The sequence below is a fragment of the Hibiscus syriacus genome, unplaced genomic scaffold, assembly GCF_006381635.1.
Source record: "Hibiscus syriacus cultivar Baekdansim isolate YM2019G1 unplaced genomic scaffold, ASM638163v2 tig00110833_pilon, whole genome shotgun sequence".
Classification (NCBI taxonomy): domain Eukaryota; kingdom Viridiplantae; phylum Streptophyta; class Magnoliopsida; order Malvales; family Malvaceae; genus Hibiscus; species Hibiscus syriacus.
In genome coordinates, this window is record NW_024062884.1 from 1,320,195 (window position 1) to 1,333,505 (window position 13,311).

The 13,311-nt window shown below is 33.0% G+C and overlaps 1 protein-coding gene and 2 pseudogenes across 1 annotated transcript; 2 read left to right on the forward strand and 1 right to left on the reverse strand.

Annotated features, from left to right (window-relative positions):
- Positions 1–23: 23 nt before the first annotated feature.
- Positions 24–2,500, reverse strand: LOC120143145 (HVA22-like protein j). Its single transcript, XM_039157539.1, has 7 exons — positions 2,444–2,500; positions 2,229–2,327; positions 1,685–1,741; positions 1,460–1,523; positions 1,074–1,292; positions 795–987; positions 24–370 (listed from the first exon to the last, which is right to left on the reverse strand). The coding sequence occupies exons 1-7, from the start codon at positions 2,473–2,475 to the stop codon at positions 24–26; spliced, it is 1,011 nt and encodes a 336-aa protein (XP_039013470.1). The 5' UTR covers positions 2,476–2,500.
- A 2,919-nt stretch (positions 2,501–5,419) lies between these two features.
- LOC120143146 lies at positions 5,420–6,016 on the forward strand (annotated as a pseudogene).
- Positions 6,017–10,975: 4,959 nt separating this feature from the next.
- LOC120143147 lies at positions 10,976–11,934 on the forward strand (annotated as a pseudogene).
- The last annotated feature ends 1,377 nt before the right edge of the window (positions 11,935–13,311 follow it).

A 13,311-nucleotide genomic window follows, 5' to 3' on the forward strand; every position in this document is an offset into this window, starting at 1 on the left:
ATATAGTTACCTTCAAAATAAAACTAAAAATGATAGCAGCAAGAGCTCTTGGTATTAACATTTTTAAGGCCAACTAAACCATTAGTATCGGAAGCCAACGCTTGAAGAGCCTTTTGAGCTTGATTCAAGTTAAGCCCAGCTTTACTCGAAACATCTCCAACAGTAACCCTCCCCCCAAACGCGTCAACGGCCTCCGTTGCTTGTTTCCTCACACCCGACGGTAACTTATCAGTCTCGACCGCACCTCCGGGTCTAATCGCGTTGCTTCCGACATCAAGAGTCGCCTTGATGAGCGGAAACGTAACCCTAGATCTCCAAAAACTCCCGGATTTTCTCGAGAACGTTGAGGGTTTGAAGTTAGTAGACGAAACTTAGGATTTTCTCCAAAAACCCTACATAAAAGAATTAAGCATTAAGTACCATGAAATCGGGGTATGTTAGGTGTGGAAAATTTGAGGAGGTGATCTTTTGGTAATGACGATGTGAAATGGAACAACGGAACATGATCGATGTATTCAAGCTGCAATTTATTTAGGGTTCTCAGCACTTTTAAAGAGATCAAACATAATTATGTTTATAACACGTACAAGAACGCATATGTTTATATAATTATGTTTATAACACGTACAAGAACGCATATATTTTACAGAAACAATTTTTTTTTTCTTTTGCACTTCATGCCTATGACACAAAATTTACAAGAAAAAAGAATTTTGTTTGCTTTATCACAAACTATTCATTTTCCGGTTTGGTGCGTCGGAGCTTAAGACGAGCATGTTGGATCCTGGAGTTACTTGGGGAATACGGAATTGAGTCGTCGTCGTTGTCGAACTGGTGTGCCGACGGACTGTCCGGTTGACCGTGCCTTGGTGAGTCTACAAAGTTAACACGGCTCAGTACCGAGTTAAAAGCCCTGGCCGATGGACTCCGTAATCCGTTCGGAGATGGTGGTGATGGGATGTTGTTAAGACTCCGATCTCTAGATTTCTGATCAATTGAATAACGGAAATTATCGTAAAATCTCTTGTAGCAAGCTGAATTTTGTAGGTTCGGGGTTTAGGATTTAAGGTTACCGGATTGCTAGGTTTTGCAGGACTGAACTTGGTAGTTTGACCTACTATGTACCGAAACATTTCAAAGAATTTAGCCAACCCCATTTCCGAGCAATTCGCCGAGTAATGTGTGAAAACGTCCCATGCTCGAGCTCTCAGCTCCATGATCTTCCGATCCACTTCGGTTTCATGTTCTGCCATGAAAGGCCGAAAGATGGTGTCGTACACAAAAACGGTTCCCTGCATTGATAGAAATATAGATTTGCATTGAAGTGAATATCATAAATCGATTAAGTGGTCATGGATGATTATATTATCTCGTCTTATGTAAGTTCAAGTCTCGACATTTATCTTAAAATGTAATACATTTCATTTAATAAAAAACGAACACCGATTTAATATATTACCTTGGTTTTAGGATACCATAGGTAGATAAAAAATCCAAGCTTCATCTCTCCATACATGGGCAACCTTCAGGATAGTTCAAATCTAATATTAATAACCTAAGCAATCAGAATAGAGCTATGAAAGTTGAGACCAGGGCTAAATATTACGACCAAATCTCGGATATCACATAATTCAGAGTCGAATTCGAATATAAGGTGTTACAATATGTATATATATATATATACCATGAAATGAATATGTCGGTTATCCTCTCCAAAACAGTAATAAAAGCCACAAGGATCCTGGAAAATCCATAACCACCATTAGATTTCCTTCCAACCAAGTGCATTAGGGCCTTAATTTTTAGTTTAACAAAAATATAAGTCGAAAAAAATGAAAATATTGTACTTTTTTTACGAGACACGCAACTTAGGTTCAAGTACAGGGCCGTGACAGGGTTTTCGGGGGTCTGTACAAATTTATATAAAGGGCCCCATATTTTTTAGATATATTCGATTTCGGGGCAACAATAATGGCGTTTTCTTAGAAAACGCCGCGATAGATCCATCGGCGTTTTATTAATAAAGTTGTAATAATAGTACCTTTTTTTTTAAAAAAACGTCGCAATAAATCCATCTATAGTGGCGTTTATTGGAAAAATGCCACTATATATATACTTTTTTGGGGCCATGCGCTGTCGCGCAGTTCCCGCCGCCCCAGTCACGGCCCTGTTCAAGTATTATTAATAAATATCTCGCTGAGAAAAAGAAAAGATTGTAACTCTGGTACCAATATTTGCACCAGAATCTGAGTTCATCAATCTCAACCCTGTTCTTCTCCACCTTCTTGAAGCACTCAAACGCTGGATATGCATATCCAAAAACCAACCTGAAGTTTTAACACACGAATAAAGAGAAACCCTAAATTGTAACACAAGTAATAGAAACCCTATACTAATATAACAATTAAGATCCGTTTTCTCCACTATTTATTACAAGACTTACACTAGCAATCTGGTCAGGAAATCGCCCAACATTTTTTATTGATTAATAATTTTTTTTCTCCTGCTAATTTCCCTGGGATAAATGAAATAATATTCCATAAGAAAAAATTTAAAAATTGAATTTATTAAACAAAAAGGGAAACTCCCCCAGAAAATAACAAACTTGAAATAAAAACAACACACAAGTTTGAAAGAAAAAAAAACCTCGGAAACAACTGACAGACAAAACTAAGATAATCAGTTTGATTCTGAGGAACAAATGGAAGAACTCTTTAAGAGTTTGTCTGAAACTGGATTGGATAATTGATGAATTTATAGCAGTTGTTAATAATATATAGGTTTAATTTTCATGATAAAAATGATTGGCTATAAAGAAAGTAGGGACTTTTTTTTCTTCCTTGGATTCATCCAACGGCTTAACCGTTTGTCAATTATGGCTTCCTCTTCCCGCTAGTTACGACTTTTTTTTAAAGAAAGAACTACTAAAAACAGAGATCGGAAGATGAAGAATTCGAAGAGTCCATCGTTGGTTTGGGGAGATAGGAGTATTTTCTGGTGAAACAGAGGCCAGGATCACGTTCAGTGGGTCAAAAAAGTGCGGGTTGAAAAGTTTGAGCTTCACCGGCCGACGAATACGACTATAGACGTGGCAACCAACGAAGTTAGGTCTGTAAACGAACCGAACGTTCAACGAACAATTCGGTGGGAAGTTCGTTTATTTATTAAATGAATGAACAAGAACAAGATTTTGTATTCGTTTAATTAAATGAACGAACATGAACAGAGGGCTCGTTCGTTCATTTACGTTCGTGAATGTTCGGTAATATGTTCGTTCATTTATGTTCGTTCGTTTATGTTCGTTTATATGCGCTTATTTATGTTTAGCCCAATCTCTCTAGACCCATTTAAAATATTAAGGCTCAATAAGTTTTAATCTGATACACATAAATATTTTAAAATTCAATTAATTTTAATTACTAATAAAAAAAAGCTCAAAACAATTAAATAAATATAATCCTAAAATTGTTAGGTAAGAAAAAAATATTTTCATTTACGTTCGTTTATGTTCATTATTGTATTTTTTTACGTTTGTTCGTTTGTGTTCATTTACGTTCGTTTATTGTGTTCGTTTACATCCGTTCGTTTGTGTTATTTAACGTTCATTTATTGTATTCGTTTATGTTCGTTCATTTGTGTTCGCTTATCATTTAAATGAACGAACACAAACAAGCTACATTCCTTAACGAACGAACACGAGCAATAAATTTTTTGTTCGTTTATGTTCGTGTTCGTTCATTTGTTCGGTTAAAGTTAAACGAACGAACATTAACATATTCTCGTTCGTGTTCGTTCGTTCGTTTACAGGTCTAGACGAAGCATGTATGTTAAGCTTTTAACGACGAGATACTAAAATGAAACAAAAATTAATATGTTAGGTATGATTTTGAAAAAATTGAATGTTTAAGTATTAAAACGAACCAAAAACTGATAATTGAGATACTAAATGTGTTGTTTACCCCCCAAAAGAAAAGACAGATGTTAATGGCCAACATTGAGAATACAATAGTATACGTAGGGCTGTAAATGAGACGAGACAGATCGCGAGCTACTCGAGATTGACTCGATCAAGGCTCGATAAATACTCGGATCGAATGGACTCGACTCGAGCTCGAGCTCGACTCGAGTTCTTAACGAGCCGAAACGAGCTACTCGATATTCGACTCGAAAAGCTCGTGAGCAGCTCGAAAATATAATATATTAAATTTTATTTTTTTAGAAATAAAATTAATAATATTAATATTTATGTATTGATTTTTATTAAAAAAATACAGTAAGATTTCTTGTATTTAAGGTTCTTGTTCGAGTTTGAGTTTGAGGCTTCAATCGAGTTAAGTTTAAGAATTTTTTTTCTTCATTTCGAGCCTTTTCGAGCTACTCACGAGCTTCAATTTAAGATTTTAAGTTCGAGTCGAGCTTAAAAATTTTAAGCTCGCGAGTTTTCGATTCGAGTCGAGCTCATCAATACTCGAGCTCGACTCGGCTTGTTTACACCCCTAAGTATACAGAAGGAAAGTTTTAACTACTCAATTTTACATTTTATAATATATAGATCGCATTAAAATTCATGTCTTATAGGGACTACGTTCGCTATTATCCCTAAAATGAACTTAATTAAACAAGGGTGAAGAACGTAAATGGTCCCTGACTATATAATATTATTTTATTAAGTTCATCAACTATCAAAAAGTTACAACACAGTTCTTCGACTATGGAGTGTTGCTTCTTAAATCTCTCAACTATTAAAAGTTACAAAATGGTTGCTTAACTATTGATGATGTTTTAGACTCGTCATTTTTCATAAAAAATGATGGTTGTTTAAGCTAGACGTTAATATGATGACTCGTATGTTACAGTCTTTCGAGATTTTGGAATCAAATTTATCATATTATAGCCAACAAATTAACGTTTAGCTCAAAATATCAGTCGTGACTTTTAACTCAATACTTAGTTATATCTCATAATTAAAGGACTTAATAAAATAATATCTTATAGTCGGGATACCATTTACGTTCATATATTACCGAGGCTAAAGAATTAATTTGAAACTGCTATACACTCAAGTCTGATCCCAATATCATTCTTGCAGTACTCATGTCAGTTCCTGCAATTAAAAATGTCATCTTCTATCGTAATCTGATTAAGATCCTCCATTTTTTCCAATAACAAACTAATCCATAAAATCAAAACCAATCTTTATCATCGAAATTGTACGGTTCTGATCAAATCGTAATAAACGTGAAAATCACAGAACAGTGACTGTATCAGCCATGGACCCTCATTGCTCACATGCAGGATTTTAGGTGGAAAAAAATCTCCATGGTTCTCGTCTCAAATGCATCAGTGTCAGTCATTTTCTTCTTCAACCTCTCTCTCTGTCTCTCTTATCTCCTAAACCTTAAAACCCTAAAGATTCGCCATGTTTAGCAACAAAAAGAAGCTGACACTTAACACGGTTTCAGTTAGCATAGGTTGCAGCGGCTGCAAGAAATCCAAACTCGCCAGCTTCTTCAACCCCAACCGAAACCCAAGCAGAAACCGAAACCCCGTTCTCGTTACACCTACTCGTCTTCTTCAAGCTGTTCCAGGACCGCCACCTCTTTCTCCGAGCACCGGCACTCCTCCTCGATGCCCCGACGTGGTGGACTCCAAGTGTTCGACGGCGACTGTACGGGGCTTCGGCCGCGTCGGAGGAGAGATCATGGCGGTGGATAAAGACTCCGACGACCCTTATCTTGATTTCAGGCACTCGATGTTGCAGATGATACTGGAGAAGGAGATATATTCCAAGGATGATTTGAGGGAGCTTCTCAACTGTTTCCTGCAGCTGAATTCGCCGTATTATCATGGGGTTATTATCAGAGCCTTCACGGAGATCTGGAATGGGGTTTTCTCAGTCAACCATAGTGGCGCCGCCGCCGCCGGTTCGTCACCGATGCTGCATTCGGGTTCGGGTTATCACGTGACTTGTAGGTGCAGCTGCTGCCACGTTATCCATGCTTGGAAAACAGTCTAGTGGGTTAATTAATGTACATGTAATAAATTAGTTAGTAAACACTGATTAAGGTAGTATTTAAAGAAATATTTCCGAGCTTAATGCAATGGCAAGTGAAGGTGAAGCCTTTTATTGCATTAAATGAAAATATTTCTTTAAATAAACTCTTATTAACAAGTGCTTTTATGGTAGTCTTTAGCTTAATCTTAGTTATAATCTCCTAACCTAACTACTGAAGTTGTATTATGGGTTATGTTTGACAATATGATAGTGTACATGGGAAAGTCTCACGTGTAGCAGTATTAATATATTATCAAGGAAATGTATTATCGGTTTGTTATTATTTTTTAACAAAATCGGTAAAAAATTACCGGAAACATTATTATTTCTATTGATTTTGTTATTATTGGACGTTTTACGGGTTTTGTTAACATATCCGATAAAACGCTACCTAAAACATTATTTTTTTTATATTGATTTTGTTATTATTGAGCACTTTACTAGAAATGTTAAAAAATATTAATGTTTTAGGTAGAAATAATAATATTTTAGATAATTTTTTATCGGTCTTATTAAAAAATAATAACAAAATCAGTAACGTCTTTTCTTAGTCGTATATTAAGGTTGTCGCACGGTAGAACTTCCTGGAAATGGAAATGAAAAAAAAGGCTTTGTTTTACTTTCTTTTTCTTTGTTTATGTTTATATAAATGGATAATGAGAATTATAGTGTGTAGGAATGGATCGAGGGGGACTGATGGGGTTTTTGTCGTTTAAAACTTTATAAATATGTTTCATAACATAAGATCTTAAATCGTTTCTAGTGATGTAAGTAATGGTTAACAGTTAATTAGTTATGTTTTTTTGATATAATTACTCGTATTCAATCTATTAATTGATTAGGTTACTGTTGAGATTTATTATAGAATAATACTCTTAAGTTAGTTATAAACGTTAAGATTTAAACATATGATCTTATATGAAAATTTAATATATTATCCTATTAGATCAATTAAAAATGAGTAACTAGTTGAATTTTAACAAGGCCTGTTTCACAAATAAGTATTTAAAATACCTAAAGTATTTTTTTTATCAAAATAAATACCTAAAATTATATTTTTAGTTAAAATACGTACCTAAAGCATTGTATGTCAAAATAGATACCTAAGCTATTCAAACTTTTTCAAATAAGTTCTAAAAATTTGACATGTGACATTAATTAAAAAATACTTTAAATACTTAAATGAAAAAGTTGAATACTTTAGGTACATAATTTGATAAAAAAAAATAACTTTAGTTATTTAGTTTAACAAAAATATCTTAAGTACTTAATAAAAAATATGGTATACTTTATGTACTTATTTGTTATATAAGCTTTTATGACGGTGGATCATTAGGGTATTACTTTAAGAGTGCGTTTGGTTCACGGAATGTAAGATTAACAGTGGGAATAAAAAATTACCAGGGAATATGATTACTGTGAATGTTGTATTTTGTGTTTGGTTGGTTTAACAAGAATGTAAGATTACCGTGTTTGGTTAAAGGAATAAAAGATTATTAGAATGTATATTTAACCAAATTGTCCTTATTATATATTTGTATAATATTACAAGTTGGAAAATATTTATATATTTTCTTTAAAAAATTTAAATTCATAAAATTTATATAATTTTTTTTACAAAATTAAAAATATAAAAAATATTTAATAAAAGGGTAAAATTTTATTTTAACACCTGAACTTCATATAAAAGTTTAATTATAGATTTTTTTTGTAAATCTAAAATAGTTTAAGGATAAATTTATAATTTAACCTTCGTAGAATTTTTATTATTCAATGACAGAATAAAGATATTTTTGAAAGAAAAAAAAATTAAGGGCATTTTAGTCCAAAATGTCAGTAATTTTACAATACTAAAGGGAAGTGAGGTAATGACATTCCCAGAAATATACTCCAAAAAATCCACTATTGATAATAAAACATTACCGAGAATGACATTCCCGACCAAACCAAACGGGGGAATGTGAATTCCATTCCCGAAAAATCCCACGTTCCCCTATCCAAACGTCCCTAAGGAGTGGTCTTAGATTACTACATTTAACATCAATAATTAAAATTATTAACTACAAAATTAAGAAGATTTATTGGACACATGCTCAGCATTTATCCTCTTTTGGGAAAATACGTGGCAAGCTTGTGTTTGTTTGTGACCTGCCGGAGTACTGAGAGTAACGTTCATGTACTAAAGATGGAGTGTTTATGTAATTTTTCTAGGGTAAATTATGTATTTAGTCATTCATATATTCTTATGATTTTGTTTTCGTCGTTTAACTATTTTATTATTTAAAATCATGCCTAACATTACGTTTTTTTGTTTCGTTTCAATCTCTCATTGTTTAGAAATTAGCGATGCTAATATGTGTCACCATAAGATAATATCACATCATCATGAAAAAAAAAATCACCACGCCAACAATTTTGTTTATATTTTAACGGCGAGTGGTCAAAATAGAATAAAAATACAACATTAGGTATGATTTTGAAAAAAATAGTTGGGTGACTAACTACATAATTTACCCTATTTTTTAGTATCAATAATTTACATTGTCATTTATTTAAGGGTAAACTACATATTTAGTATGCCAACTATCATTTTTGTTCCATTTTGGTCATCTAGCTATTTTTTATTTTAAAATCATACCTAACATTATGTTTTAATTTCATTTTGGGCATCTATCGTTAAAATTAACGGTGATGTTGATATGTCACAATAAGGTAATACCATGGTATCATTGAGTTTTTTTTTTATAAAAAAATACCATGTCAACAATTATGTTAATTTTTTAACGGAAGTTGACTAAAATGAAACCAAAATGTAGTATTATATGTGATTTTGAAATAAAAAAATAATTGAGTGATCAAAACGGAACACAAATTATAGTTGGGACACTAAAGATGTACTTTACCCTGTATTTAAATAGGATAAATTACATGTTTAGTACCTAAATTATCAATTTTGATATGTTTTAGCACCTGAACTTTCCCTTTTTCCAAAACCATATCTGACGTTCAGTTTTTGTTTCGTTTTAGTACCCCGTTAAAAAACTTAACGTTAAGTCTTGGAAAAATGAAAGTTTAGGTACTAAAACGGATCAAAACTGATAGTTTAACTACTAAAAACTTTAAGTTTTTAATTGAGAGGTACTAAAACAAAATAAAAACTAAACGTTAGGTATGATTTTAAGAAAAATAAAAATTTAAATACTAAAACGAATCAAAATTAATAGTTTAAGTACTAAAGGCATAGTTTATCTCTTTATTTAAGATGAAATTTTCTAGTAGTGAAGGACCTCAAATCCTGGCCCCAAACTTGTATGCGGATGCATTGGGATTTGAAAGAGTAATAATTGGAGAAAGAGTGTCGTATTCTGTATTCTGAATGCTGAAACACAGCCTGCTTCAATTGAATGCGGGTTTTAATTGGAGTAATTTTGAGGACAGCCTTTTTTTATATTTTCCAACACAGTCCCTCTCTTTGTTATTACTATTGACTGTCTCTGATGCACCTGGCCCATCACTTTCTTTTACATTTGAATTAATTCCTTAAAACATTTGAATTATTTTTTTATTATATTAAAATGATTAAAAAATAGTATCTATTTTATATATTCTTCGAATGTTTTAGATGTATTATATAAATTTCGAGTGTGTACTGGAATCTCATGTAAGTCGTCGATGTCGTAATTCATGCAAATAATGTAAGAGAAAATAATCCGTCTGAAATTTTAGAAACTCAAAATTATGAATTTGTGTCTCATAGATTGTGATCTACTAATGCTCCATATGTTTCGTTGATTCTCCTTTCAGTTCGAGTCCATTTTAAATAATTTATTTATGTATTTTGATTTTCAAACACGGGGTTTCGATTTTACAAAATGTTGTACTTTTCTTATCTTAATGGTTCGTTAAAAAATAGTTAGTCTTTAGTGATTCTGTGTAGCACTTAAATATCCGAATTTGAATCGTATTAGGATGCTACAAGGTAATTAGGCCTGCTAATTTTTCGACTACCATTGTTTGATATGCCATGTTGATTTGATTTATAATATTCATGATTTTATGTTGATGCTTGATTGTTTTAGATGACACACTAAGCTCAAGCTTATTCTTTTTATGTTTCTCCCTTTCAGATTATCGAATGTAAGATCGATTCAACAATTAGATGTTGTTCTCAGTTTTATATTACTCAGTGTTTAAATATTGATTTTCAACATTCTTTTAACTGAGGTATCAACGACTTTAGCAGGGTGATTGAGCATCAACGACTACAACAGGATCACACAATGATCCTGTATGATGCTTTTGAGAGTTATTTTGGCATCTTATTTTCAGGCATTTTTACGATCTTCTTAGTACCAATTTAACAATGGAGTCTTAGACGCTTCTTCTTCCTCTTTTGAAAATTCTACATGTTTCATTAAAAATCCCTTCTACCGTCTATAAAGGGAAAAGAATACCCAACAACTACGTTACGGAATAGAATTATTGTTAGATACATCAGTTGGCAATTATCTCGGGACAAACCGAATTATCGAACATCGAATTCCCAGATCTAAGAGTCCAATTAGCAATACTATGAGCAACCTTGTTACAAGATTGGCATAACAAACACTGAAATCGAAGAACCACCTTTTCAAGCTAGTCGAGACATCGTTTGTGGAGGCGTCAGCATTGAAACTTCCATATCTAGTGGAAGCCACTGCCTTCAAGAAATGTTGGTGCAGTGCGAGGTTGAAGACGATCATCGTGCACCACTAAATTACGTCCACTCCAAATGTTCCAAAGCAGAACTAGAAAACCTGTAAAGCCTTCAAGATCAAGTGCAGCTACCACAGTTTCAAGCCAATTCAATGGAGATGTCACAGTTTCGACCCGGATACCACACGCGATAAGGACGACGCGTGCAGGGATCTGGAGGAAGATATGGAGCCAAATTGGATCGTGATCGACCCGATCGGGAAAACGTGCGATGAATCTCTCGAGTCAAAGACGGTAACCGTACACCGGCAGTGGCTGAGCGGAGGGTGCTGAAGTTCGTGTCGGTGATAACCGGAGGGGGGGATCGGAGAGTGTCACAGGGGAGATGCACCTGAGAGAGTTGAGGTTGCGACCCGGATACCACACGCGAATAAGGACGACGCGTGCAGGGATCTGGAGGAAGATATGGAGCCAAATTGGATCGTGATCGACCCGATCGGGAAACGTGCGATGAATCTCTCGAGTCAAAGACCGGTAACCGTACACCGGCAGTGGCTGAGCGGAGAGGTGCTGGTGAAGTTCGTGTCGGTGATAACCGGAGGGGGGGATCGGGGCGGCGAAGGAGTTGGTGCAGTGCGAGGTGGTGGTCACGTGCGGCAGATCGGCGGCGAGAGGGAGATGCACCTGAGAGTTGAGGTTGCGGTTGGGGGATATCGATGGGATGTACCTTAACGGGAAGGACACTTTGGTAATTTGAAGAAAGCATGGAGGGCAAAAGAGGAAAAGGAAGGAAGGAAGCGGAGACCTTTAGATACGCTTTGCGTTGCGTTTGGAGTTTTGACGTTACTTCTTCCGCATCATTTCTTTTACTAAGACAAAGAATAACACGTTTATTTTTATTCTTAAAATATTTATGATATTTTAATTTATGTAATAATTTTTATTAAAATTTTAAGTAAAAATAATTTATTATATTGTTTATTATTTATGTTATAATATTTTCTATTATTATAAATTAAATCTATGTGTTGAGTAAAAATATGTGATATAAATGAATTCTTATACATTATAAATTTAAAAAATAAATCAAATCGAAGCGGGTTATCAAAATGAAACAGAAATTTAAGTTTAATGATGATTTGGGGGGAAATAATTGAGTAACTAAAACGGATCTGCAGGAATAGACGAGCGGTTAAATATGTAATTTACTCTTGTGTTTTAACGGAGTTAACGATTGGAGACAAATGAAAACGAATTGATACGTTTGAAGAAACACTCCACCTATATTATTTAAATAAAAAATTAAAATTTTAAAAATAATATAAAATTAAATATAAAATTATTTTTTTACCCCTTAAATAATTTAATAAGTTCAAGAGTAGATTTATTGAATATCGAACCCTTTAAACATTATGTTCTGGGAATGAAATTCCTCCTCGTTTGGGTACTAAAATTTATATTTGGGTACTATATTTAAATTATCAATTTTATTTTTTTAGTACTTAAATTTTTATTTTTCAAAATCATACATAATATTTAATTTTTTTTCATTTTAGTATTTGTCGTTAAAAACTTAATGTGTTTAGTACTAAATTATCAATTTTGGTCCGTTTTAGTACCTAGATTTTCATATTTCTTTTGTCAAAACTTAACATTAAATTTTTGAATGAGGTACTAAAATGAAAAAAAAACTAATTTTTAGATATGGTTTTTAAAAAAATTGAAATTTTAGATACTAAAACAAAAAAAATGATAGTTAAGTACTAAACGCATAATTTGCCCGGTATACTTACCTTTTATTAACGTCCTATTCTTTCCTCTCTTCATGTTCTTCACAATCTTCAGTTGAGATAAAACAAGAATTTTGAAAAACAAATGAATTCTCCGTTTTATATAGAAGTTTATATGCAGGTTTCTTGTTCCCATATAATCGATATGTTTTTTTATATGTTTTCGGTCGTTTGATCGTTTTTTTATTTATTTTTTAAAGATTGATTCGACATCGTCACGACTAATTAAGATGATTCTTATTGATATCTGGTTGATCTTCTTTCTTTAAACCCTCGGATTGGATTTGAATTCCCGATTGTATTCGTAGATAGATTTTCACCTCACTCAAGTCTGATTCGCAGTTTGTCGATAGTCTTTCAATAGTCTGATACCCTTTTGTTATTCATTTTCCGATGCAATCAGATCTGTTTGTATCTATATTTGTTGGAATTTCTTAATTAGATTTTAATATTTTCTTGTATGTCTTTATGTGATCTTAAGTTACTAATTTCGTTTCAATAATTATAAGAAATTATCCTAATTATACGTTTGATTTACGATTATGATCGTAAACCTTCGTAATAATTTGGTATATTTTCCATTTAGAATAAATTTAACTGTTTTTATTATAAAAAGGATGTAAAATATAATTTAATTCTAACAATTACAAACACATTTTTAAACGAAGAAAAAGCAAACTAAGACATAATCATACATGACATCAACTTGTAATACGCCAATCTCTTCCATTTTCAGCGTTTACGATAACCCGTTGTGAAAAGCTATTTACG

Excerpts from the sequence above, each read along its gene's own strand:
- LOC120143145 (XM_039157539.1), bottom strand. The coding sequence starts at position 2,475 with ATGTTGGGCGATTTCCTGACCAGATTGCTAGT. Across the intron at positions 2,328-2,443 it reads TTCCTGACCAGATTGCTAGT|GTTGGTTTTTGGATATGCAT; the intron begins GTAAGTCTTGTA and ends TTAAAACTTCAG. Across the intron at positions 1,524-1,684 it reads ACCGACATATTCATTTCATG|GTTGCCCATGTATGGAGAGA; the intron begins GTATATATATAT and ends ACTATCCTGAAG.